Source organism: Chelon labrosus (assembly GCF_963514085.1).
Source record: "Chelon labrosus genome assembly, chromosome: 21".
NCBI classification, from domain to species: Eukaryota; Metazoa; Chordata; class Actinopteri; order Mugiliformes; family Mugilidae; genus Chelon; species Chelon labrosus.
Genome location: NC_140354.1, coordinates 5,051,684 through 5,064,512, shown reverse-complemented (window position 1 = coordinate 5,064,512; position 12,829 = coordinate 5,051,684). Strand labels below are relative to the sequence as shown.

The following is a 12,829-nucleotide window of genomic DNA, read 5'->3' as shown; positions in this document are numbered from 1 at the left end:
ATAATCGAGTCCACAAACGTTTTTGCACTGACCAGGTGCATTCTTGTGTTTTTTTTTTCTCTGAATTATAAATCCATATGGATGTAAACAGAAATGTGATCCCAAACATGGTTGGCATTATAAATTAAAGATGACTATGTGGAATGAAGGGAAGTGATTATGCTGAACTTGATGTTAAATTCCAGTGGCGGTGTTCAAACATTTCCACTCCCGATTGTGTAGAGCACGCAGAGCTCCGGACAGCACAAGGTGAACGTATTGCTTCCATATTCATCCCTAGAGACATGTGACCTTGATGTGGTATAGGCACAAAGAAGCTCACGGTGTAGCATGGAACACCATTAAAATAATCAATGGGCAAGGAAATGCAATCAAAGAGAGTGCTCTATGAGCACTGAGCTGTGTAGAGAACAGTGGGAAAGATTGAGAAAAAGGATGGTGAGGCGTATGTGCTTACCATGAACCGAAACATCACGTGGTAGAAAACATAAATCCTTGATAGGCCTGTTAAATCACAGCATTACCTTCATTTTTATAGCATTATCTTCCCTTCATTTATTTTATATACATAAAATATATATTTTTGTATAGTTTGCCTTGCTATCAAATACTGAACATAGCTACAAATATAAGGCATGCCATTCATAGATTATAAATGTAGAAAAAAAAGTCACACTGTTGCTTGCGCCATAATGTGACACATAAATGCTTTGGTGTTACTGATTTATGCTCAAGTAAAAAAGGAAAACGTGCGTGGTTCTGATGTATTAAGGCCTATTTTGCCTAACCCAACCAGTATAAATAAAGGCTTTCTGATGAATATACTGCCTGTTATTTAATTTCCCTGAAATATATTAACCTTTTATATACCTGATTGCACTTCGCATGCGTCAGATTTTATGTTTAATTCTATTTTGTGAGAAGATTTTGTTTGTAAATCAGACAATGGATAATGATACTCAGAGTTCAATAATAAAGCACTGGTGTTATTAAACTCTTGATGACGTCAGCATTGCCAGTAACTCAGATGACTTCCAGGCCTGCTGTTCCGTCGAACGGCGCGTCCTCCCTCCGTAACAGCCATACAGCCGTGTCTACTCTGAACTCCACCAGCAGGGAGGGTTTGCTTGGGGGAACAGCTCAATTGCGACAGCAGTAAACATGGCATTCTCAACCAACCTCACTGCAATGTCCCGCCTCTTGTGCTCATAAGATGCATTGTGATTGGCTATATATCAAAGCTACAGACTAGCATTGGCAGTTTTAGGTGTCAATAATATAGTTAATAGGGTTTGTCTGGCTGGAAAGACTGCAATGTAGGTTATGGGTTGGACGAAAAGAGCTGTGCTTGCGTCGGGGAAGTGTTTCTCGTGTCGACAAGAGAAGATTCAGAGTCTTTTTTGAGTGCTCTCCCTCGTTTTTGCGGATTCAGTTTTAAGAAAATTCTTCGCTGACTGTTGTAGTCAGTGTATTTTAATAAAAAGGCTACTGATTGTGGCGGAAAAACTTCCTAAAAAACTGACAGCGAGTTAGGTAAGTGACTATAAATTGACTTCTCCTTTTGGTTTTTATTTAACCTTTTTCTTAGATCTGAGGTTGGATCGTTGACACCATTATGGCACAGCAAGTCACACAGACTACCTCTGTTAGCCATAACGCTACTAACTAATTAACTGCAGATGCAGCACCGTGACTGGGTTTTAAGTTATTCATGATGGGGAAACACTGTGTGCCAACTGTGTTACCTACGTTATACAGGTGTTATAACATTTTAACGGTAGCGTCCTACTTTTTCTTGGTTTTTGTGAAGTTAATAATATTAAAACCAGGGCCCCTGGTCTTACTCTATTAACTGTACGTTTTTTCTAATGTCCTCATCTGTTTTGGATCGCCTAGTTAAATAATGGCCACACATTGGGTGTTTGAAAACGACTTTACCCCAATTCGTATTCGAATTCAGTAACTTTCAGGGCATTGTTTTGTCTTGTCTTTGGGCACCTTCTCTTGTCACGCCCATTTCTATCCCATCTGCAGGACAACATGTCTGACACTGGCAGTGGGATTCAAGCCTTCCATTTCACAAACTGGAATACGTAAAATGAGTTGGCCATGCTTACTCTCAGTTTTGACTTGAATGTAACGGTTTCATTTTAGGAAAATTACTGTGTCGCTAGTTCACGTGTGAAGCCTTAGGGATATAGTGGATCGGGTACAGGTTGCTTCAGACAGGGATCACTGGTTTTAGATTCAAAAATGATCATCATATCATTTTGCACGTTAGCACAGATAATGGTACCTTTGTTTTCCTTTGTGTTTACAGAGAACATAAAAAACGAAAGTTGGCATGATCACTGGTTTCTTTGTTTGTTCAAGGAAGTGCTTCCTGGAATATCATTGACATAATTTAAGACATTGTGATTTCCTGTTGGTGCCAAATTACTAGCCAGCACTGGGCAGCAGAGAAACACACCTGGCTGACATGAAATATTGCCATCAAACTATGTTTTAAAGCTCAGACAAAGATGCAAAAGATGTGATGTTCAGGTCAAATCATTGCCTGGGCAGCTGGATCAATACTGAAACGTGAGCATTGTTCACAGGGTCCTCATCATCTATCATTTATAGTGTGTGCTAGACAAAATGTGTAAGTAATCTGACCAAAAGACAATATGTTCAGACTTTGTGGACCTTATGTGTATGTTCTTCTACAAATTGAAATCTTGCTATTTAAACATCTGACATAGACTAGTGACTTATTGAAATGATAGCTAAACAGTAATTTAAAAAAATGGTGTGCTAGTTCTGTCACTTTATACATTGTTTTTTTCATAATTTTATCAGACTTCTCACAGAAGTTTCTAATGTATGTCAAAATAGTTCTGCTACTTGATTTAGGTTGTAGATACAATAAATGGAGAGAGAAGAAGAATCGATTATGGAGTAAAAGTCACTACATAGGGTCAGGTTGATATACTGTTTGTTGTTTAAGAAAAGTTAAAGGAATTCTGATTGTGTTGACAATGACTCAGCTGCTCTTTGATGTGATCCTCTCAGGCTTTTCACATGCCCAGAAATTCACACCAAGCATAACCATCTTTTTCATATGTCAGTGAAAGAGGAACATGGGTCATATGAAAACTGCAACGCTGTAAACCAATTATGATTCATTCTAGTAGACCATTTTATAGTGTACATCTTTGTGTTATTTTAATTGTCAAATATTGGTGTAATTAGTAATATTGATTGACTTAAATGGAGTGAGGGACCAACATTAATATTGTGGATGGATAATAGTCGTCTCTGCCAGCAGTGGCTTGACAATAAATGAAAGAATACTGCTCAAGTTGCAAGTTTCTCAGAAAGTTAATATCAAGGAAATGATCAAAGTACAGTCATCCATTATGTCAAAGAATATGGGTCTCTGGTGTCACACCCACATTATGTGGAGCCTTTTAACAGCTTAGAAAAGTAGGTGTTTCGATTGTTGAAATGCCACTGAGGCAATAAACTCGGCTCTAGATAATGAACTACTTGCCTGCTAAGGGAGTTGACAGCTGTTCATGGTGGCCTATATTTCTTAGTGAAGGCGTTGTGTTTCAGTGAACAGGAAGTGACTGTGCTCAATATGAGGCCTCCCATGGGCCTGTCATCGTTTTCAGAGAAAACATGATATTTAGCTACTTCCCTGAGTGCAATAGTTCATTTAAACCATGTAACACCTTTTTGAAAAATGATTATTGGTATGTGTCTTCCCACAAATTTTCTCTGGGTTTCCTATTCAATCCATGTTGTTATGTCCATCATTTAGGTTTTAGGTGGTATATGTCAGGATGGCCCAGTGGAACCAGTTACAGCAGCTGGAGACCAGGTATCTGGAGCAACTCTACCACTTGTACAGTGACAGCTTCCCCATGGAGCTACGGCAGTTCCTTGCCCCCTGGATAGAGAGCCAGGACTGGTGAGAAATAATTATATTAGAAGGCTCTCAAATTTTTTTGTTTGTTTGTCATATTTGCTATCATGTACCAATAAATTGCTTTAATCTTCCAATTCTTTCAGACTGGTAATTGTCCAGTCACCACAAATAACCGGCCACATAGAAAACTATTATGTTTTGATATTCATTGTCACCCTTTTCTTTTGTCTTTTTATCCCATAAAACCATTTTAGGAAGTTCATGCGTATTATGTATCACAGTTCCCCTCAACTGTTCTGTTCTCAAAAGCATAAGAAATATGTTGTCAGACAGTGTTTGTTCCACCAAGTAGTCTTCTCAGAGATGGGAAAGAGTTAGACTTTTTTTAGAAACTGGACAAAATAATAACCTGATCGCATTACCATGTCTTTTAATAGGGCTTACGCTGCCAATAAGGAATCACATGCCACGTTGGTTTTCCACAACCTCTTGGGAGAAATAGACCAGCAGTATAGCCGTTTTCTGCAGGAGAATAATGTTCTCTACCAGCATAACCTGCGCAGGATTAAACAACACCTGCAGAGCAAGTACTTGGAGAAGCCTATGGAGATTGCCCGCATTGTTGCACGCTGTTTGTGGGAGGAACAAAGGCTGCTGCAGACTGCAACCTCTGCTGCACAGGTACATAAAGTCTATCTGTTGACATCATGATGTTGTTTGACATCATAGCATCATAATTGCTATACATTTGTACAATTGTTCTACATGGCAGTGTCTCTGTTGTTCTCTTGAAGGATGGCCAGGCAGCGCATCCTACTGGGACAGTGGTGACAGAGAAGCAGCAGATACTGGAGCACAACCTTCAAGACATCAGGAAGCGGGTGCAGGTTAGTTTCGATTGCAGACTCCCAAATAAATGTTTGAATACTCAGTGTAAAGACTAAAGAAAGCTATTTTCTGTCCACAGGATATGGAACAGAAGATGAAAATGCTTGAGAATTTGCAGGATGACTTTGACTTCAATTACAAGACCCTGAAAAGCCAAGGAGGTAGGTTCTGATAATCATTTTCTTAGATTTATGTGTGATATTAGTTGATGACAGTACATTTTACTTAAGTTCACCGTCTTTCCAGAGTTGTCCCAGGACCTAAATGGAAATAGCCAGGCAGCTGCCACCAGACAGAAGATGGCTCAGCTCGAGCAGATGCTGAGCGCCCTGGACCAGCTGAGGAGGGTGAGTGACTGTACCTAACATGTTGTGAGTGAAAATACACGTAATATATACATGAGTTGAGAGTGAGAAACAATAATATACTGTACAAACATGAAACTAATTTCACTTTGCACAGACTCTGGTGACATTGCTAGTAATCTGGCAAGTATGAATGCAAGGTTGAATATTTGCCTTATAGCACCATTTAAAGTTGTGAGTTTTTCTTAATACCTGGGTCTATCACCCACTCATCTAAACAATGACAGAAATGTTGGACCACAGATAGGTGATAACTCTTCCCATGTTTGATGTGTGCTCTGCTTGTTATCTTGTAGCAAATCGTGACAGAGATGGGAGGCTTGCTGACTGCCATGGATTATGTACAGAAGAACCTGACGGATGAAGAACTGGCAGACTGGAAGAGGAGACAGCAAATTGCCTGTATTGGTGGTCCGCCAAACATCTGCCTAGACCGCCTTGAAACATGGTAAGCAAAACTTGAATTAGCTTATACTGAAAGCTTTATTGAAACTACTTACATGAACAATCTTTGCACAACTTACCTGTGTAGTCAAGAATACATTTTATATTTGATTCGAATTAAAGCAGTGAAATGTAAATTTCTACTATTAAACATCTCATAAGGTATCTGATCTTTCAATCAGGATCACATCTTTGGCCGAGTCCCAGCTTCAGATTCGCCAGCAGATCAAGAAACTGGAGGAGCTTCAGCAAAAGGTGTCCTACAAAGGAGACCCCATCATTCAGCACCGGCCCGCACTGGAGGAGAAGATTGTGGACCTGTTCAGAAACCTCATGAAGAGGTACTCCCCGTGATGAATGTGTGCTAAGTGTTAATACAATCTGATGGGTTTTACGTATGACCACTGGGTCAGTAAACAACCTGTTGTGGAGACAGTCCACTATTTATCTTTTGAAGTTTGCAGGAAATCTCTGAAACATGATTTACTTTGTATTATAGTGCTTTTGTCGTGGAAAGACAGCCTTGTATGCCCATGCATCCAGACAGACCTCTGGTCATCAAAACAGGAGTGCAGTTCACTAATAAAGTCAGGTAAGGGTCATTATATTTTTGTACATTTTAGTGACATTTTTATTGCATACCATTTGATAGGAACTGCTACACTCGCACCATTATATATTTACATGAATTTTCTATCTCTTTTCTCTTATTTTTCAAGGTTACTGGTAAAGTTTCCTGAACTCAACTACCAACTGAAAATTAAAGTTTGCATTGACAAGTGAGTATTTTAATCTGGTAGTTTCTTAATCAGCAAGACCTCAAATCATGTTTTCATTCAAGACTTTGCAGGAATGACTGCTTTACTGATTTTAACGTTTTTTCAGGGAATCTGGGGATGTGGCTGCAATTCGAGGGTAAGACTTGAAGAACTTCCTTTTAAGCCTTAAGATTTAATGCACATTGTTTTAGAGAAGAGTCTTATTTCCTGCTACACTATGATTTTTTTTAGGTCACGGAAGTTCAACATCCTCGGCACCAACACAAAAGTAATGAACATGGAGGAATCTAACAATGGCAGCCTGTCAGCAGAGTTTAAGCACTTGGTGAGTTGTAAAGGCAGATAAATTATAAGTAATGAAGTTATCTGATGAAGACCTGCTGTGGAGCACTGACTTCCTGTTTGTTTCAGACCTTGCGAGAACAGAGGTGTGGTAATGGTGGTCGGACCAATAGTGACGTGAGTACCATCCCTAAAACTTTGTGGATAATGTAATTTAGACATCGAATTCATTGCTGTCAAGGAACATGTTGCAATATTTAGTGTGTAATGGTGGAAGTTTTTGGTTTGACCTTTTTGAGTAAGACATTCTCGATATTTATATAAATACACAATTTTTAAATTATCATTTTTCTCTAGGCCTCTCTGATTGTCACCGAGGAGCTCCATCTTATCACTTTTGAGACAGAGGTCTATCACCAAGGCCTGAAGATAGATCTGGAGGTGAGTACTGCGACTTAGTTTGCCACATAGGTTGCCCTTTTGTTTGCCACTTTGTTTCTTGAACTGGAAGATTTTTCTGCCTTAACAGTTAACTGTTCACACATCACTAGAAGTCAACAACACTCTAAACGTTCCTGAAGCATAATGCACTTTTGCTCTTTCATAGCACACACATACAAAGTTAGTCACCAGACAAATGAGTCATTTACAAAGTCTCCCTCCTCCAGAGACTGTCACAACCTCAGCTTATAAATGAGCTGTTACTTGAAGATAACCCTCTTCCATCAAACCAGTTTTTGACCTGTTCCCAGTTAGCCTACTGAGGGTAAACAGTACTAGACGTTTACTAAATGCTGAAGTACGAAGTTTGACAAGCTATGAAACAAGTTGCCTTGCATTACAAGTCAACATATGCAATGCTGCTGTAGTTTGCCAGACTTGATGTGTTAAACTAATTAATAACTCTTTAATTACTCTTTATGCCTTTTGCCACAGCCAATTTGTTGGTTCCTCACCTTCCTGTGATGAATTTGACGATTTCATGATTAGATTTGTATTTCAGTGTATTAAATGATAATCCTATCTCTGTTCCATGGGTTTCTCAACAAAGGGCCTTTGTACCACACAATATCAGGTGCTAAGCATATATAATTAAGGTATGAGAGTTTTCATGATAGGATACCCTGTAAATTCCTGTACTGAAATAGGAACGGAGATATTTTTGCATCATTGTGTGAAGTGCAGAGTAAATATTAGAAAAGAATTGCACATGTTCTAAAGGATAAAGTAACAGAAACACACTGACATATTTTTTTTTCTCCTTTGCGTAGACTCATTCTCTGCCTGTGGTAGTCATTTCTAACATCTGCCAGATGCCCAATGCCTGGGCCTCCATTCTGTGGTACAACATGCTCACTAACCACCCGAAGGTAAGACAGCACCCTCTGCTGGAGAGGGGCTAAACTCGGGGGAGGAGAATGTTAATACCATAGAGTTGTTGTGGTTTATGTGTATTATGTTTTCTGAACATGGTACCCTGGGTTTCTTTGCACAGAACGTGAACTTCTTCACCAAGCCCCCAGTGGGAACATGGGACCAGGTGGCTGAGGTGTTGAGCTGGCAATTCTCCTCTACCACCAAGAGAGGCCTGACCATTGAACAGCTCACCACACTGGCTGAAAAGTTACTAGGTAAGATGGCATGCCTAAAGGTGTCTAAAATCATTCAACTTTGCCTTTTCCAACATATTAATATGTGATGTTATTATGGAACTGTCTGTTTAGGGCCTTGTGTCAACTACTCTGGATGTCAGATCACCTGGGCCAAGTTCTGTAAGGTACTTAACCTGATTACCATAAATAATACTTCAGTCTATATTCTTGATTCTGTTTCTTTGTGTAAGTTACTCTTTTCCAACTCCTCACAGGAAAATATGGCTGGCAAAGGCTTCTCCTTCTGGGTGTGGCTGGACAACATTATTGACCTGGTGAAGAAGTATATCCTTGCACTGTGGAATGAAGGGTGAGAGGTCGTCCTTTGTTTACAGTCAAGTCCCCAACTTCCTTTCACATTGTGGAAAGAGTTTCAAGTGGAATAGTCAACAATTTAAAAATAGACATTTAAAAATTCAACATGTATTTATTTTTACATCTTGTGGCATGCCTACAGATATATCATGGGTTTTATCAGTAAGGAGAGGGAGAGAGCCATTCTGAGTCCAAAACCGCCCGGCACTTTTCTTCTGCGCTTCAGTGAGAGCAGCAAGGAGGGAGGCATTACATTTACATGGGTAGAAAAAGACATCAGCGGTGAGTATTTTGGAACTTGTCCCACCGTTCCCGAGTCATTTTCAGAATACATTATTTTTGTTGTGACACTGAGCTTTCTGTGTTTTTATAGGAAAGACACAGATCCAGTCTGTGGAGCCCTACACCAAGCAGCAGCTCAACAGCATGTCCTTTGCAGACATCATCATGGGCTACAAGATCATGGATGCCACCAACATCTTGGTTTCGCCGCTTGTTTACCTCTATCCTGAAATCCCCAAAGAGGAAGCTTTTGGGAAATACTGCAGGCCAGAATCAGCTCCGGAGCCTGAAATGGGAGGAGATTCAACAAGTAGTAAGTGTTGTTCCTTATGGTGTTTGTGCCATCTAAAAGGAAATCCCAGACATTTGTCGGTAGGCTTATTATATCCTGTTTTTATTTACTGCTCGGTATTCTTTGCTAATATTTTTTTTTCTTAACAGCTATCCAGCCATACTTGAAGACAAAGTTCATCTGTGTTACCCCGTAAGTATCCGTCACTCCTCCCCTATCTTTAAGTCTATGTACTGTATTTTCCAGGACATTGCATGTCACCACTTACATTAGCCCTTGTTACTTGCCGTTGATGTTTCCTTTTATAAAGACTGAATGTTCCTCCCTGAGAAACAAACTCATTTTCAAATGTTGCAAGTGTTGCCAAATGTTCAGAGAAAAGGGAACCAAGTTATTTTCACTCTCGCTGTGAGTCATTGCTGTCTTTGGAGGAACCATCACCATGTTCAGACCATGCATTGTGTTTCCAGATATTTCCAGATCCCAGGTAGAACTAGTTTATACAGACTGTTGCTCACACAGGCCGTCTACCTTTTCTTCACTGAGCGTTGTTGAAGAAAATTAAGCCCCATTCTCAATATACAAATGGCCATGTTTAATGCTTGCTTCTGTTAGCCATTGCTTGCATCACTGTCTGCCACCAAATGTTAAGCAGCGGGTTTTGGTTGCAATTACAAAATAATTGGATGTTCAACCATAAAATACAGTACATATTCAAATGGAAAGTGTGGACAAAAGGTTGATTAACACAGGGCGTTTATCAACAGGCTGTCAGCCATGTTTACTGTGGATGGTAGTGCATTTGATGCCATGCTGGTGGGTTGTGAGGTTTGCTCAGTGAGATCCTGACCTGTCTCCGTAGGTGTCCCTCCGTGTTCATGGACTTGCCGGACAGTGAGCTGCTTGGGAACGGATTCCCAGGGTAGGCCTGGGGGAGGTGGCATGTAGGGCTGTGTGTGCATCTTGTCACTTTGTCTGTGTGTTTGCTGGGTGGGTTTTGGGGAAGGATTAGTAAGAGCAGTAACCCCACCTACATGATGTCTGTTTTCGTGTCGAACTCACCGCAACTGGTCCAGGTTCTAATACAAGAGCATCTGCCTGCCATTCATCAGTTTTTCATTTGGTTCAGGTCGTATTCTTGTTTTCCAGACATATTTGTCATAATCCCTCATCCATTTTTAGGGATCAGACAGGTTTTTGTACCCTAACTGCTTAAGGAACATTGATTTCACAGATTACTAATATTGTTAATGAAAATGATTCCAATGCATTTGTCAATGAGCAAATGGACACTGCACTAACCAGCTGTTGTGGCATGAACTGGGGAGTATCATCAAGTTGATGTGCTTTGTGCGTTATTGTGTTTAGCGCTTCCCAAGATAAAAGCCAGGTACAGTAAAGATAAAGTCTTAAACTATCCCAGTCTTTTGTTTTGTACAATTTAAATTGAAAACTAGTTTAGAATTGAGCTGTACTCACCACAGAACCATCCCATCTTTCTTTTTTTTCTTTTTTTTTTTTTGAGAGTGACTGCATGAGAGTGCATGCCGATGCTGAATTATATGTCCGAGAATACGACTGATGGAGTGACTTACAGTACAGATACTGATATGTTTTTTATGTAGAATCATAACGTGTTTACTTGTGGTATCCCTGTCAGTGTGATGAAGGAGGTGGCTATTTGCATATTATTACTTGTAGTTAAGTGGAATGACAAAAATGATGTCAGAGTAGTTGTATTGAAAAGAAATGACACACACAAATAGGCAGTCAGATGGCATTGTACTTGGTAATTTTTAAAATTTGTCGTCTTTTTGTTTTCTTTTGTTTTCTTTTGTTTTTTTCACAGTACTAACTCCGGAAACACCAGTGACCTGTTCCCCATGTCTCCTCGCACCCTCGACTCCCTGATGCACAATGAAGCTGAAGCTAATCAAGGACATTTGGGTGAGTCACTTACACAAAAATGTGCATACACACATGTTTGTGCTTGTGAGGATTCTGATTTACATAATGAATTCAGGGGCCCGTACTTCCTAACCTCTACCATCACAACTACACGCATCGCCCTTACTACTCCTTCTAAACGGATAAATCAAACCTTCTAAAGTAGTAGTAGCATGTCTTCACAGTCCTTAAGCATTGACATACACTGTACTGTTTGTCATTGTATTAATTCCCTCTTATTTTTAATGTTTTCTTTTATCCATAGATTCAATCACTTTGGACATGGATGTGGCGTCGCCTCTGTGAAAAATTCTTTAACATCTTTGTTTTCCTTTTGTCTTCTGTTGGGATTTGATATTGTGATGTGATCGAGGATTTAATGATGATTTATTTCTCCCTCTGTACACACAGTTTGCCTGTATAGTTTATTTCTTGTTCCTATGTAAAAACAACTCACTTTGACACAATAGGGAAGGTGAATGATATTAGAAAGGTATTCTTTTAACAAAGGATTGTAATGTCAATGTGTACTGGCCTGTTGTATTTTATGCAGCATCCTGCTTTCACTTCCTTATAAATGTTTTGAAATCCTTTAAAGCATTTAAGCATATGGAAATATATTTTTGAGAACATTGTATTTTTCGTTATTGACTTTTTAAATGGTTAATAATTCATATGTTCTTTTCTTTTAATAAGGAAATGTAATGAAAGACAAAGTTGTATAAGCTATGATGTTGTCGAATCGTACCAACTGGTTTTGATGCATTTTATCTTTTCCAGATTGCCCCTGCCAAATGTAATGCCACCTGTCGTTCCACCTTATTGCATTTAAATGGCTTCTCTTTCCTTGTAGTTTATACACAAAATGGAAAGTTTCTTATATTTTTCAGAACCATCTGATGTTTTAAAATACTGAAGAGAGATGAAGAGACCATTCATTTCTGGCACTTGTTAGATAATTTTCCTTATAGTATTGTCATAAATGATGTCATCATAATGTAAATGTAGTACAATTTTTTTTTTTGTCACTCCCACTTAATTACTGTAATTTGTTATCATGTGAATTGGACTTGCTTTGGAAATATGCAGTTTTAATGTTTTTTTTTCCTCTGCCTGATTTCCTCTGATATGATCAGATATGTAATATAAATGATTTTAAGAACAGTATAGGTCATTTACAGAGCACACAATGTTGTCTGTAGTAGTCGACTTTAACATTTCATACAGTTGAGTAAACTCTGTCAGTTGAATAAAATCAAGCCACGTTCTTTCTTTGTTATCCCATGAGGTTGCCTCCCATTGTTGGTTTCCTGACCTTGATATTGGCCTTGTCCTGAAATATTCTGTTGCCAAGTCCGAGTGCGTGGTCCACAGATGGGAGGATCATAGAGTTATGGGTATTTTGGTGAATAAGAGGTAAAATAAGAGTAGGAGCAAACGGCATAGTGCTTAAAATGCAAATATACCTTTTTATTAATCGCTCTCCAGATAGTAGTGTTGATATTTATAGGAACTCTGTTTTGTTTATGTATAAATATATACTTGTTGAGTACAGTTACTTGCAGTTAAGTCTTAGAGCCTCATCTGAAGGTCCACAGTGTCATCCCACACTGTATAAACACACACACACACACACACACATCAACATTAATACTGTAACATCTGCC

The 12,829-nt window shown here is 39.1% G+C and overlaps 1 protein-coding gene across 2 annotated transcripts; it reads left to right on the top strand.

The window, feature by feature from the left end:
- Positions 1–970: 970 nt before the first annotated feature.
- stat3 (signal transducer and activator of transcription 3 (acute-phase response factor)) lies at positions 971–12,429 on the top strand. Of its 2 annotated transcripts, XM_084570869.1 has the most exons (24): positions 971–1,533; positions 3,809–3,958; positions 4,354–4,597; positions 4,711–4,803; positions 4,884–4,965; positions 5,051–5,151; positions 5,466–5,617; positions 5,796–5,954; positions 6,113–6,205; positions 6,333–6,392; positions 6,499–6,528; positions 6,624–6,717; positions 6,804–6,851; positions 7,032–7,115; positions 7,946–8,044; positions 8,170–8,305; positions 8,399–8,451; positions 8,542–8,636; positions 8,784–8,923; positions 9,015–9,236; positions 9,365–9,407; positions 10,078–10,137; positions 11,065–11,162; positions 11,428–12,429. In XM_084570869.1, exons 2-24 carry the CDS (start codon positions 3,831–3,833, stop codon positions 11,466–11,468), a joined length of 2,355 nt encoding a protein of 784 aa, XP_084426995.1. In that variant the 5' UTR covers positions 971–1,533; positions 3,809–3,830; the 3' UTR covers positions 11,469–12,429. The 2 variants fall into 2 exon arrangements, with proteins under 2 accessions (XP_084426995.1, XP_084426996.1); XM_084570870.1 differs by lacking the exon at positions 10,078–10,137.
- The last annotated feature ends 400 nt before the right edge of the window (positions 12,430–12,829 follow it).